The sequence below is a fragment of the Neofelis nebulosa genome, chromosome 4, assembly GCF_028018385.1.
Source record: "Neofelis nebulosa isolate mNeoNeb1 chromosome 4, mNeoNeb1.pri, whole genome shotgun sequence".
Lineage (NCBI taxonomy): Eukaryota > Metazoa > Chordata > Mammalia > Carnivora > Felidae > Neofelis > Neofelis nebulosa.
This window is the reverse complement of record NC_080785.1, coordinates 153,437,006-153,451,422: the sequence shown is the minus strand read 5'-3', so window position 1 is coordinate 153,451,422 and position 14,417 is coordinate 153,437,006. Positions and strand designations below refer to the sequence as shown.

The 14,417-nt window shown below is 47.0% G+C and overlaps 1 protein-coding gene and 1 long non-coding RNA gene across 20 annotated transcripts in view; one reads left to right on the top strand and one right to left on the bottom strand.

The window, feature by feature from the left end:
* Nucleotides 1-14,417, bottom strand: part of KIF9 (kinesin family member 9) — a 54,451-nt gene that overhangs the window by 4,756 nt on the left and 35,278 nt on the right. For 14 of the 15 annotated variants that reach the window (XM_058727168.1, XM_058727161.1, XM_058727163.1 and 11 more), the window contains 5 exons: nt 13,675-13,866; nt 11,454-11,668; nt 7,433-7,609; nt 6,878-6,993; nt 6,364-6,468 (listed from right to left, as the gene is read on the bottom strand). In XM_058727168.1, coding sequence (XP_058583151.1) covers nt 6,364-6,468; nt 6,878-6,993; nt 7,433-7,609; nt 11,454-11,668; nt 13,675-13,866 — 805 coding nt within the window. Of the gene's footprint in view, nt 1-6,363; nt 6,469-6,877; nt 6,994-7,432; nt 7,610-10,093; nt 10,488-11,453; nt 11,669-13,674; nt 13,867-14,417 lie in introns of those variants that run through there. The other variant, XM_058727173.1, reaches the window with a different exon arrangement.
* The window catches only part of LOC131510249 (uncharacterized), an 84,269-nt gene that overhangs the window by 54,761 nt on the left and 15,091 nt on the right, over nt 1-14,417 (top strand). For 4 of the 5 annotated variants that reach the window (XR_009260957.1, XR_009260956.1, XR_009260959.1 and 1 more), the window contains exon 4: nt 950-1,085. This is a non-coding gene — a long non-coding RNA (uncharacterized LOC131510249). Of the gene's footprint in view, nt 1-949; nt 1,086-7,394; nt 8,038-14,417 lie in introns of those variants that run through there. The other variant, XR_009260960.1, reaches the window with a different exon arrangement.

The following is a 14,417-nucleotide window of genomic DNA, read 5'->3' as shown; positions in this document are numbered from 1 at the left end:
AAATATTTAGGAGTAAAAAACCAAGAGAATGACATGTTCTAAAATTCACTGTGGTTATGGTTGCATTTAACTGTGGATATATGAAAAAACCACTGGTTGTACATTATAAATGGGCGAATTGTATGGTATTTAAATTATATCTCAAAGGTTTTTTTTAATATTTATTTATTTATTTATTTATTTATTTATTTATTTGAGAAAGAGAGAGAGTGTCAGCAGGGGACGCGCAGAGAGAGAGAGAGAGAGAGAGAGAGAGAGAGAATCTCAAGCAGGACTTGAGCCATCAATAGGAAATCTTATGTGGTGTTCAACCCCACATACCACAAGATTGTGACCTGAGCCAAAATCAAGAGTCAGACACTCAACTGAATAAGCCACCCAGATGACCCCCTTTGTTTCTTTTTATTTTTATTCTCTCTTATGATGTATGTTAGACTTTCTCATTATGTCCTGTGTATCTCCTAAAGTCTGTCATTTCTTCTAGCCTCTCACCTCTCTATGCTGTAATTTGGGTAATTTTGTTACATTCCTATTTCAGTTTATTAATGCCCTCTTCAGCTGTGTCTAGTCAGCCATATCTAAAAACTGTACTTGGTTTTTCTTCAAATTTGCTTGGTCATTTTTAATAAACTCTTTTTTCATGCCCTTTAAAAAAAGGATAAGGCTCCAATATCCTTTCGTGATAAAAATACTCAGTGAACTAGGTACAGAAGAGAGCTTTTTCACCCTGATAGAAGAAAGGTTCTAAGAATAAACTTCAAAGTGTGCTACTCAGAGTGTGTTCCCTGGACCAGCCACATCAGCATCATCTGGGAGCTTATCAGAAATGCAGAATCTCAGGCTCCACCCCAGGGCTGCTGCATCAGACTCTATTCTAACAGCCTGGTGATTCATGTGTACTGCGCAGAGTGAGAAGTTCTGCTATAAGGCTCTTCTTTTTTTTTTCTAGGAAAACCCCATAGCCAACATTATACTTAATGGTGAAGGAATGAACACCTTCCCCCTAAGGTCAGGAACAAGACAAAGATGGCGACTTTCATCTCTTATTTCAACATCGTACTAGAGGTTCCAGCCAGGCAAAGCAGGTGAGAAAAAGATATAAAAGGCATTGGATTGGAAAGAAAGAAGTAAAACTATTTGTATTTGTATATGACATGATCTCCTATATAGAGATAATCCTAAGGAATCCACTAAAGAACTATTAATATTAATAAATTAGTTTAGCAAGGTGATAGAATACCACATCATTATACAAAAATCGGGGGCACCTAGGTGGCCCAGTCAGTTAAGTGTCCAACTTCGGCTTAAGTGTCTGACTTCGGCTCAGGTAATGATCTCACGGTTTGTGAGTTTGAGCCCTGTGTTGGGCTCTGTGCTGATCTGTGCTGACAGCTGGGAGCCTGGAGCCTGCCTTGGATTCTGTGTCTCCCTCTCTCTCTGCCCCTCCCCTGATCATGCTTTCTTTCTCTCTCTCAAAAAAAACATTAAAAAAAAAAAAACTTTAGAAAAAAAATCAATTGTATTTCTATTTTTTTTTTTTAATTTTTTTTTTCAACGTTTTTTTTATTATTTATTTTTGGACAGAGAGAGACAGAGCATGAACGGGGGAGGGGCAGAGAGAGAGGGAGACACAGAATCGGAAACAGGCTCCAGGCTCCGAGCCATAAGCCCAGAGCCTGACGCGGGGCTCGAACTCACGGACCGCGAGATCGTGACCTGGCTGAAGTCGGACGCTTAACCGACTGCGCCACCCAGGCGCCCTCAATTGTATTTCTATACACATGCAATGAACAACCCAAAAGTGAAATTTAAAATACAATTCAATTCATAATAGGGGTGCCTGGTGGCTCAGCTGGTTAAGGGCCCAACTCTTGGTTTCAGCTCAGGTCATGATCTCACAGTTTGTGAGTTCAAGTCCTGATTCAGGCTCTGCACTGATAGTGCAGGCAAGGGATTCTCTGTCTCCCTCTCTCTGTCCCTCCCCCGCTCTCTCACTCTCTCTCAAAAATAAATAAATATTTTAATAAACAAAATTCTATTCATAATAGCATCAAAAAGAATAAAATACTTAGGGGCACCTGGGTAGCTCAGTCGGTTAAGCATCTGACTTCGGCTCAGGTCATGATCTCACGGTTTGTGAGTTCGAGCCCCGCATTGGGCTCTGTGCTGACAGCTCGGAGCCCGGAGCCTCCTTCGGATTCTGTGTCTCCCTCTCTCTCTGCCCCTCCCCAACTTGTGCTCTGTCTCTCTATGTCTCTCAAAAAATAAATAAATGTAAAAAAAAAAATTTTTTTTTAAAGAATAAAATACTTAGGAATAAACTTTTTTTTTAAAGTACAAAACTTATACTCTGAAAAGTACAATTATACTGAAAGAAATTAAAGACCTAAATAAATAGAAAGATAGCCTATGTTCATAGGTTTGAAGACAATATTAAGATGTCAATATTCCCCAAAGCAACTGATAGATTCAACACAACCCCTGTCCCAGCTGGCTTCTTTGCATAAACTGACAAGCTGGTCTGAAAATTTGTTTGGAAATACAAGGAACCCAGAATAGTCAAAACAATCTTAAAAAAGAACAAAGATGGAGAATTTCTACTTTGTAATTTCAAAACTAACTACAAATCTACAGCAACCAACACAGTATAGTACTGGCATAATGACATATAGATCAATGGGATAGAACTGAGAGTCCAAAAATTAAAACCTCACATTTCTGGTCAATTGAATTTCAACAAGGGTAACAAGATAATTCAAAAAAGAATGACTTTTTTTCAATAATTGGCACTGGGAAAACTGGATATCCACCTGCAAGAGAATAAAGTTGGATCCCTGCCTCATACCATGTGCCCCCTCCACTGAGCCCAGCAGGGGCAGGCCTCTTTATGGCCAAAGAAGGAAATTCCTACATGATGGTCACAGTCAAATGATCTTTGAGGCTGGGCTATCTAGGCCTACTTGTCCCTACTCCATTCTCTGCCAAATGTTCTGGGAGAGCCCTGCCTCCCCACAGAGAGATTTTCATGGACAACCCTGAGTGAGCTCTTTGGAGTCAGGTAGTGGGGTCAAGGGGGACAGCCTGGCCAGGGTCTCCTTCCCCAGCCAACGTGGTTGTGTTCCAGCAAACTTTTTCAGAGAGTCAGGGCCCTGTCCACTGATCTGGGCATCCCTCCAGGGGCCAGGGTTAATAAAGCTTGATGTTCACAGCACAAAGCTAATTGGCTAAATTTAGCTCCCATCCTCTCTTCTGCTGAGGGAATTAGACCAGGCAGCTGGAGTGGGCAGGGGAACCTCCTCCAAACCACCACTAATTAGGCCAGGAATGTACATTTAACCCAAGAAGAGTCACCTAGGCTTTCCCTCTGGAGAGACACAAAGTAAGTAGTCAGGTGATATACTGGACATTGGAGCTGGGAAGTCTTAGAAAATAGCCAGACTGGGGGCAAAGACTGGGGCTAAAATCGAGAAGTGAGTGGGAAGAACAGATAGGGGAAGGAGTAGACCTCAGGAAGAAGCTCAGGGACAGAGAGAGGCCTGAAGGGAGAGGAGCCAGAGGCTGTTTCCTGCAGATGAGCTCTGTGGCCTGCTACTCAAAGTGTGATCTCGGACAAGCAGCATACGCATCATCTGAGCCTTATTAGAAATGCGGAATCTCAGGCTCCACCCTAGACATGCTATGTCTGAATCTGCAATCTAACAAGTCAGTACAGATGTCAGCTTAACTATAAGTGTAAAGAGAATGAATTCAATAAGGAGAGGACTTAATTATGACACAAAATTCAGAAGCCAAGAAAGAAAAGACTAATACACTTGATTTCATAAAAATCAACAGAATAACTACAAAAAAAAAGGTAAAGACAAATGACAAACAGGGAAAAATATTTGCAATTCATATCATAAAGAGCCAATCTCCCCAGTATATCAAGACTTCCTACAAATTAATAAGAATAAAGACCAATATACAATGGAAAAATAGGGGCGCCTGGGTGGCTCAGTCGGTTAAGCATCTGACTTTGGCTCAGGTCATATCATGGTTCATGAGTTTGAGCCCCTCATTGGGCTCTGTGCTGACAGCTCTCAGCCTGGAGCCTACTTCAGATTCTGTGTCTCCTTCTCTCTTTCTGCCCCTCCCTCACCTCTTTCTCTCTCTCTCTCTCTCAAAAATTAAAAAAAATAGGCAAAAATATGAACAGGCAATTTATAGGAAAAGAAATTAAAATGGCCCTTAAATATATGAGGAGAAGCTCAACTTCACTTATAATAAGAGAAATATAAAATAGAATACCTGAGAGACCATTTTTCACCTTTTAGACTGGAAAAAAAAACAAAAAGCAGGATAATACATCTTGTAGTGAGGCTGTGGGGGTACAGATGGGTCCAGCTCTAGGCAGGCGATTTGGCACCATCCATTAAAAGTACACATGTCCTCGGGGCGCCTGGGTGGCGCAGTCGGTTAAGCGTCCGACTTCAGCCAGGTCACGATCTCGCGGTCCGTGAGTTCGAGCCCCGCGTCAGGCTCTGGGCTGATGGCTTGGAGCCTGGAGCCTGTTTCCGATTCTGTGTCTCCCTCTCTCTCTGCCCCTCCCCTGTTCATGCTCTCTCTCTGTCCCAAAAATAAATTTAAAAAAACGTTGAAAAAAAAAAATTAAAAAAAAAAAAAAAAAAGTACACATGTCCTGGGGTGCCTGGGTGGCTTAGTCGGTTAAGCATCTGACTTCTGCTCAGGTCATGATCTCATGATTTGTTGGTTCGAGCCCCGTGTCGGGCTCTGTGCTGATGGCTCAGAGCCTGGAGCCTGCTTCGGATTCTGTGTCTCCCTCTCTCTCTGCCCCTCCCCCACTTGTGCTCTGTCTCTCTCTGTCTCTCCAAAATAAATAAATGTAAAAAAAAAAAAAAGTTTGAAAAAAGTACACATGTCCTTGGGGTGCCTGGATGGTTCAGTCAGTTGAGCGCCTGACTTGATTTCAGTTCAGGTCATGAGATCGAGGACTGTGTTGGGCTCTGCACTGAGTGTGGAGCCTGTTTAAAATTCTCTCTCTTCCTCTCCCTCTTCCCCTCCCTAGCTTGCACAGGCACTCTCTCAAAAAAAAAAAAAAAAAGTATACATCTTTGTGACCAAGAAATTCACTTCTACAAACTTCTCTCTCACATATATTCACTCATATGTGAATTCACATTTCTACAAGGTTAATCATCACAACAATATTTGTATTGTAAAGAAATGGAATCACCTAAATGTTCCTCAATATGAGATGGGTTAAATAAATTTTGATACATCCTCACAATGGAGTACCACTATACAGCTATAAAAAAAAAAAAAAGAAGAAGAAAACAAGCAGCTATGAGTTGACATAGAATGATCTTCAGGATACACGGTTAAGTGCAAAAAGCAAAGATATAGCACAATGTGCAAGGGGAACAGTAGAAACAAGTGACAGGGTTTCCCTGTCAGAGCGGGTTGGTGGGAATTGGATGGATGGGGACTGGGTATTTGTATTTACATTTATATTTTGTATATATATAGATTTGACAGAGAGAGAGAAAGAGTGTGAGCAGGGGAGGAGCACTGGGGGTGGTGAAAGAGAGAGAGAGAAGACAACGAGAGAGAGAGGGAGAGGGAGAGGGAGAGGGAGAGAGAGAGAGAGAGAGAGAGAGAGAGAGAGAGAGAGAGAATCTTAAGCAGGTTCCACACTGGACATGGAGCCCAACACAGGGCTCGATCCCTCGACCCTGGGATCTTGACCTGAGCTGAAATCTAGTCAGACACTTAACCAACTGAGCCACCCAGGTGCCCTGTATTTATATATCTTACATGATGAGCTCTCTTAAGCAGTCCCCCATGTGCACCTGCCACTTGCATATAGGAGCCTGTGGGCACAGAGAAGTACACAGCACACAGGCCCTCTGTGTTCTGGCTCCAGACTGAGCCTCAGTAGACCGAACCCTTCTGCTCCAGCCCAAGCTGCTCAGGGAGGAGAGTGCAGGCCCACCCCATGGCCAACACCTGGTCTAGCTTTGCCTCAGCTGCATGTGGTCCTCTGTCCCCTGCCTCCTGTTCATGGTGGCCCCCATTGGAGACATTGTCCCCAGCAGGCAGACCCTGTCCTGGGCTACGAACCACACATGGACCAGCTTAGCTCCCAATAGCCATGTCCAGGCCTGGCCATGGTCTGTAGGGCTCCTATTGGTTCCCAGGACTCTGGTGTCAGCAGGAGATCCCAGTGACTCCAGGTGACTCTGTATTTCCCGCGGCTGGCATATTCCTTCTTTGTCTTTTCAAAGTAGGAAGTGTGATCTTGGGTGTCCCAGTAATGTGGCCCCCGAGGCCTCACCTTCCTGGAGACATGAACCCCCAAGTTACCTTCTGTTCTGTCTTGACTTTGGCATTGTAGAAGGCGATAGAGTCAGGGCCCTCGGGCAGCACCACCTGCTGCAGCTGGCTGAACTTGTCCTGGGCATCTTCTCCCTAGAAGAGGCTTAACTCAGTACAGTCCCTTCAGCCTGGCACTGTCAAGATCGACCCTGACACGGCCTGTGGGGGGCATCAGGGCAGCCCCTCGCAGGGTTGGCAAACCCCTGCGCAGGGTAGCTCACGACCCCCAGCCCCAAGTTTGCCAGACACTCTGCAACTGCCTTCAGGGCGGGATGAGCCACCCCAGAGAGGTGACGGCAGCAAGTGATGTTTCCTGGGTCCCCATCTTCTCCATACCTGGGGAGAGACCTATACCTGTCTGTTTGCCTGGGTCCGCCATGGGCGGGGCCAGGAGCAGCCTGTACATTGCCATGTTCTCGGAGAAAAGAGAGGATGAAGGGCGCTGCCCACTCACTACCCCGTGCTCGTCCATTAGCCCCACTCCTGCCCTTGTGCCACTCACCAGGGACATGATCCTGCTGACAGGCACCATGCCTGGCCGGATGCTGCCGCCTGGCTTCAGTGCCACTTGTAGGTCCTCGGGGATGAAGAAGGACTCGTTGTACCAGATATCAAATTCTGCAAGCAGGTAGGCAGACGGCACTGTGAGCTGTGGGGGCGTCTCTGAGGGAGCACTTACAGCCTATGTGTGCAGGTCACAGTCTCGCCCTCTGTTTACTTCCTGTCCCAGGGTCTCACCCTTTCCTATCTCCCTCCCCTACCCTCGGAGTGTTTTTTTTTTAAGTTTGTTTGTTTGTTTAGAGAGAGGGAGAGAGAGAATCCCAAGCAGGTCCCCCACTGATGAGAGACTCAAATTCATGAATTGCGAGATCATGACCTGAGCCAAAAACTGACAGAGCCACCCAGACGCCCCTCTGGGAAACACTTCTGAAGGCCCTGTCCAGCCCCAGCCTCTGTCCGAGAGACGCTCTGAAGCCACTTCTAGAACCCAGGTGGTGGCCTTGCCCTCTGTCTCCCAGGACCTCAGGTGGCCAGCCGACCTTCCCAAATGGCACACCTGTGAGCAGGCGGTGACGACACTGATCCACCAAGTGCTGGCAGTACTGGATTTCTGCCCTGAGGTCTCGCAAGTCCTGATACTCAGTACGGTACTGCTTCTTGAGGTCTTTGAGCTTCAGGATCAGCAGGAATTCCTCCTCATCGATGATCATCAGCCCCTTGTTCTCATACTCACCTGCAGGGACACAGGAGGTCAGAGAATGAGGTGCTCACATGGGGTGTGGGGAGGAAGGTATTCTGGAAGGGCAGAACAAAGTGCTGGCAAAGCCTGAAGACCAGAAACCAGAGGAAAGGCTGGGGTGTGGTGTGCGGGTGGGCAAAGCACCTGGACTTGCCAGGCGACAAGGACATATGTGGAAGAGGGAACTCAGGCCGGAAGGGCCACATTGGCACCTTTAAGAACAGGTGGGGGTGCCTGGGTGCCTCAGTCGGTTATGCATCCGACCTCGGCTCAGGTCATGGTCTCACAGTCCCTGGGTTCAAGCCCCGCTTGGGCTCTGTGCTGACAGCTGGGAGCCTGGAGCCTGCTTCAGATTCTGTGTCTCCCTCTCTCCCTCTCTGCCCCTCCCCCGCTCATGCCCTGTCTCTCTCTCTCTCTCTCTCTCTCTCTCAAAAAATAAACATTAAAAAAAAAAAAAAAAGAACAAGAGGGGTGGCAGAGGAGAGGGTAGAGATGGCCCATGTTTCACACTTATGTTGATCTTAAACCTCAGTGGCCAAAGATAATTTAGTAAGCACCTGGATTAAATGGATGTTTTCCTTTTTTGTAACCTATATACATGAACTGCCAGCACTTGGGCAAGGTTCCCTATTAATAACAGTGGCTGTAAATCTGTATCATGTCGAGTGGCTGTCAGAAGCTCCAGGAGGAGAGGGGTCAGTTGCGCTGTTCGTCAGCTCTACTCATGGTCTCTGCATGACCTTCGAAGGTCTGTCAGTTGATGAGCGTTGCTGAGTTAAGACAACATAACATGGTCTGTGGAGTCACGCACCTCAGCCACTGCCACTGCCCGCAGCACCTTGAAAGCTCAACATAGGCATCATGTCAACCCCCCCCCCCCCACCAGGGAGTGTGGGGCTTCCACCCCAGGACCCCTGGAGAGTGAGTCCTGCGTGCGACTGAGGTGTGTGGCGGGGGTATGCGAGGCAGTCTCCAGGTGCCCTTCCGCTGAAGTTTACTGCAGAAAAGTTAAGACGCTGTCAGAGACACCACATATGGAAAGGCAACTGGGACCTTGAATTGGTCCCAATTCAAGGAGTCTGGAGTTGGAGGGTACAGTGTGGAGTGACCTGGTCCGTGTACTGTGGGCAGTCCCCAGTGTGGTCACTGTGACAGACACAAATCCTTTATAAAGTCTTTACAGTATTCTATTTCACAGAGTCTTTACGGTATTCTGTTGACATGGGGAGGGACTGTGAGCACCCTGTGTCCCACTGCAGGGGAGGGGGGTTCTCTGATTATCTGCAAGGAAAACACTTCAACCTAAAATGATTTTTCAGGGGCACCTGGGTGGCTCAGTCAGTTAAGCATCCCACTCTTGGTTATGGCTCAGGTCATGATCTCACAGTTCATGGGATAGAGCCCCGTGTCGGGGTCTGCGCTGACAGCATGGAGCCTGCTTGGGATTCTCTCTCTCTCCCTCTCCCTCTGCCCCTACCTTGCTTGCACATTCTCTGTCTCTCAAAATAAACATTTTTTTTAAATTAAAATGATTTTTCATTTTTCTTTCACAAAACACTAATCAACATGCCAAATTTGCTGACCTTCTGGGCCAATAAGTGGCTATCGATCAAAATGAATCAAAAAATGAATTCAGTTGATCTATTTCGTCAAGATAAAAGTATTTTATTTGGTATTTTAACAACCAATGGGAAAACAAGTGATGTTGGGGGTAAGAGCAAAAATGTTTTCTTTGGTACTGATAGATAAAATTTATTTATTTATTCATTTATTTATTTATAAGTTTATTTATTTTGAGAGAGAGTTCAGGACCATGAGGGGGAGCAGAGAAAGAGTGAGAGAGAGAGAATTCTAAACAGACTCTGTGCCATCAGTGCAGAGCTGGATGCAAGGCTCAAACCCACAAACCACGAGATCATGACCGGAGCCAAAACCAACAGTTGGATGCTTAAACCAACTGAGCCACCCAGGTGCCCTTGACAGATAAAATTTTAAGTATTTTATTTTACTATTTTTTTAATCAATTGAATGTAATTTTTTTAACGTTTATTGATTTTGGGAGAAAGGGTGCATGCATGAGCGGGGGAGGGACAGAGAGAGAGAGAGATGGAGAGAGAATCCTAAGTGGGCTCCATGCCTAGTGCAGAGCCCAACTTAGGGCTCAATGTCACGACTGTTAGGTTATGACCTGAGCTGAAATCGAGAGTTGGATGCTTGACTGAGCCACCCAGGTGCCCCTAATTTAAAATATTTTATTTTTATTTTTATAATGTTTATTTATTTTTGAGAGACAGAGAGAGACAGCATGAGCAGGGGAGGGGCAGAAAGAGAGGTAGACATAGAACATGAAGCAGGCTCCAGGCTCTGAGCTGTCAGCACAGAGCACGACGCGGGGCTTGAACTCACGAGCCATGAGATCATGACCTGAGCCGAAGTTGGACGCCCAACTGACTGAGCCACCCAGGTGCCCCTAAAATATGTTAAAGTACTGTTTATTTATTCTTCATCTCATCCTTTAAAAACATCTGTTTTCAGGTATATTTAGGAATAGATAATATGTCAGCACAGCATGAGTATATATTATTTAAGGTATGTAAATATGTAATAAGAAATTGTATATTCAAAGAAGGTGTGGGCAGAAGAGACAAAGAAGTACTTGGCTCTGGGGGTGCCTGGAGCTTCTGGGTGGGGGCATGAGAGCCACCGTCACCAGCCCTTCCCTGTCCCCAGATCCTTGGAGGCTTTGCCCTCTGGAATAGTGTGTGACAGTTGCTCTGTAGGGTGTGAGCAGAGTGGCCTCAAGAATCTGGAGGTGCCCTCCGAGAAGTAAATGAGCAAGGTACGTGTCTCGCTGTGACATGATCCACCTGGCCTGCAGAAATAAAACAGATGACATCTAGAGATGTCCCCCCTGATAACCACCTGGAAAAAGGTTGTGATTTAGCAAGATAAAGCCCAGTAACCTGTGGTGTGCCCTGCTGAAAGGACAATGGGACCAAGCCAGGAATGTGAACAAAGATGTGGTTTCTGAACCTCTGGCCTCAGAGTCAGGATGGTTACTCATTAAAATGCAGGTTCTGAGCCTTGCTCCAGATCCCCTGAGTTAGAACCAGCAGTCCGGGCCTGAGAACCTGTGTTTGACTAGCCCTCCCAGAGGAGTTCCCTGAATACTCAAGCTTGAGGGTCCCTGGCCCATAGTGCAGGTGTGGGCAGTGTCTGCCCCTGTGACAAGGGCACCAGGTCAGGGTAACCAGGTGAGCACCCTCCTCACAGTAAGGTCCCTGCTTTCTGAGCCTGAGGGCCCCCACACCACCTGGCTTAGGGGACGAGATTTTGCCAGGCCAGCATTGGGTGTTGAGGGTTTGGCATAAGGAATGGTCCTAGTGACAATGAATCCCCAGGCTCTCTGGTATCCATATTCTCTTTCCTTCCTCAGTTTCCTGTGTCTTGACCAGCATCCTCATGTCAGTCAGACTACCCTGGGTAGTAAGGAGACCACACCAGGATCTCGGGGCCTTGTGGGGGACGCCAGCTGCCCATCTTCCTGGGGAAGCCTCTATAAGACCAAGGCCTGCTTCTCCACTGGGAGAAGCACCTAGGTCTGAGATAACAAAATAATGGGGGGCCCACAGGCAGAAGCTGACTGACAGGGAAGGACCCTGTGATTCCCAGGGCTGACTAGAGCCACGTGATGACCCAGGGGTGAAGACTGCACCCCAACATGCCCTGAGGCCCCCTCCCATCTGAGTCCTCCAGTACCCAGGGCTGCCCCATTTAGCGCAGGATATTCAGCTCCCACAGCCACCCCCCCACCCCACTATCTTCCCATCATATTTACCTTGTTTCTCCCGGAGTGACTTCTGGAAATTTAGTGCCTCCTTGGTCACGTCCATCTCCCGTTTGATGGCATTGATGCGCTGTGTGGTCTCGCTGGCCCTTTTCCTCCGCTCGTTCAAAATGGATTTGTTCTCTTTGAAGATGCGGTTGATCTCACTGCCTCGCTCGTTCTTAAAGTCCTCGAAGGCCACAGGTTTGGGGGGTGGGGTACTGGGCCTGAAGACAGAGGGGGAGGGGAAGGAGAAAGTGGGGCAGGGTCTTAGAGCCTAGAGGCACTTGGCCTCTCTTCGCCGGGGCTTCTGTGGGCAGAAGGCCCAAACTCCCAGGCACCACCTATCCTGCACTAGAGCTACCCTGTGTGGGAACCGCTCACCTGTGTCTGTCTCACTCAGCAAGCAAGGACACATGACCATTGCAGAAAGTGAGGACAGCAAGGAAAAGTGTAAAAAACAGAAAACAAAGCAAAAAACCACTCACTGCCTATTAGCAATTACACTCTGGTGTCTCTACTTCAGGGATCTCTTCGATAAATTTTTTAATGTTTGAGGAGCACTTGGTTGAGCATCTGACTCTTGATTTCGGCTCAGGTCATGATCCCAGGCTCGTGGGATCAAGCCCCATCTCGGGCTCCGTGCTGAGCATGGAGCCTGCTTGGGATTCTCTCTCACCCTCTGCTCCTCTCCCCCGCTCACACATGTTCTCTCCCTCTCTCTCTAAAATAAAAATAAATAAATAATTAAAGTTTTTTTAATGTTTGAGGCCACACAGTAGATGTAATTTTACATCTTACGTCATTCACAGAACCATTCTTTCGTGTTATAAGGAGCCCCGAGAACTCTGGTTAACAAGATATAATTTGAAGTGCTGGGGCAGGGAGAAGTAGATCGTCTGCAACTTCCTATGAAATGCATTGAAAAAATAAGAGGGATTGGGGTGACTGGGTGGCTCAGTGAGTTAGGCGTCCGACTTCAGCTCAGGTCATGATCTCGTGGTCCATGAGTTTGAGCGCTACGTCAGGCTCTGTGCTCACAGTTCAGAGACAGGAGCCTGCTTCGGATTCTGTGTCTCCCTCTCTCTCTGCCCCTCTCCTGCTCACGCTCTGTCTCTCTCACTCTCAAAAATGCATAAATGTTAAAAAAAATTTTTTTTAATAAGAGGGATGGAGAGAAAGATGGATGTGTGATGAAATAGGTATAGTAATATGTTAAATGTAGACTCAAGACAGTATTCACTGTCCAGTACTTCCAACTTCTCTGAGTGCTTAGAACTGTTCACCTGCTGGGGAAAAAATTCTTCATGCACATCCTTGTACATCCCAAGGGCAGAGATAATAACTCATTTAGTGCCTTTGCCATGACATTAGCTCCTGAAGGTATCTCACAAAAAACTGTTGTCACCTTTTTAAATTGATGATGCAATGAACATCTGTTTGCACAAATCCTTGTGCAAACATCTCTAATTATTTCCTCAGGATGGATTACTGAACACTCAATGACTGACTCACCAGGGAGAGAAACTGGGTAGCCAGAGGAAGGGGTCTCATACCTTGAGAATTTGGTGCCTTTTTTTTTCTTTGTCTTTAAGTAGGCTTCAAACCCAGCATGGAGCCCGACGTGGGGCTTGAACTCATGACCCTGAGATCAAGACCTGAGCTGAGATCATGAGTCAGACACTGACTGAGCCACCCAAGCACCCTGAGGGGCCTTTTAAATGCATTAGTTATTTAAAGAAAAAAAAAAAATTTAATGCTTATTTATTTTCTAGAGAGACAGAGCACGAGCAGGGGAGTGGTAGAGAGCAAGAGGGACAGAGCAACCGAGCGGGCTCTGCAGTGATAGCAGAGAGCCTGATGTGGGGCTCAAACTCAAGAACCATGAAATCATGACTTGAGCTGAAGTTGGACGCTCAGCTGACTGAGCCACCCAGGCGCCCCTAAAAATTTTTATTTAAATAATGGCTATTTGAAGGGTCTAAAATGATTCCATGTGTAACTGCATATCTTGGAGGAGTCCTGAGGCGGGACCATTTTGCATGTGTATAAGCCATCATGTTACTTCTTTTTTTTTTTTTTTTTTTTTTTGTTACTTCTTTTTGGATTGTACTCCTAGTCTTTGCCTGTTATCCCCTGTTTTATCTCATGTATCTACAGGTACTATTCACATGTTGAGGATCACATTCTGGTTTTGAAAGATCTGGAGCAGGAACTACCATTAGAGGGTCACCTGGGTGGGCGTAATTCCTCCTTTGGGGAGTCCGAAGGAAGGGGCTCAAGGCTGGAGGTCTCCCGTTCCCGTATAGTCATGTCTTTGACATCCCCCTCCTTGGAGGATGGGGTCAGCTGGGTCTTGGACGTAGAGACATCCAACTCCTTGCCACTCACAGGGCTGCTGGCACCTTCCTTTCTTGCTGAGGAGCTAGAAGGAGAAGGCAGGGAGACCCCAGGCTTAGTCATGGGCAGTAAGGTGTCTCTGGTGCTGAGGAGAGTGACCTTTCCAAACCCTGTTATATCAGAAGCCCCATCCCACTCAGTCTTATTTAGATCATACATGTGGACCCAAATGCAAAGAGTAAGACCCTATGGATAGGAAGAGGAGAGCATTCTTCTCCTCCTCATCAGAATACGTAGCCCTCCCTTCAGCAGCCTCAGCAGGAGACACCTGGGAAAATGGCAGTCTCCAGGTCTGGAAGCAGGTGCACCTGTGGGGTGGGCCACAGTCTCCCGGGAATATCCTGGCAATTGAGGCACTTATCACACAGGCACCCCTGGAAAGGAGTGGCAGAGCCCCCATCCAGGTTAGGTCTGGGGACCGAAGGTAAAGCAAGACATGTCTGCCCTGATGCCTTGACCAGCCCATGAGTTCTGCATTCTCCCACCTACAAGGGTGCCCACACCAGCTCCCAGGAAGGTAGCTGCCCTTCCCCTCCAAGTGACGGTGCCCAGGGTCCTCCTTCTCAGAGAGGCACG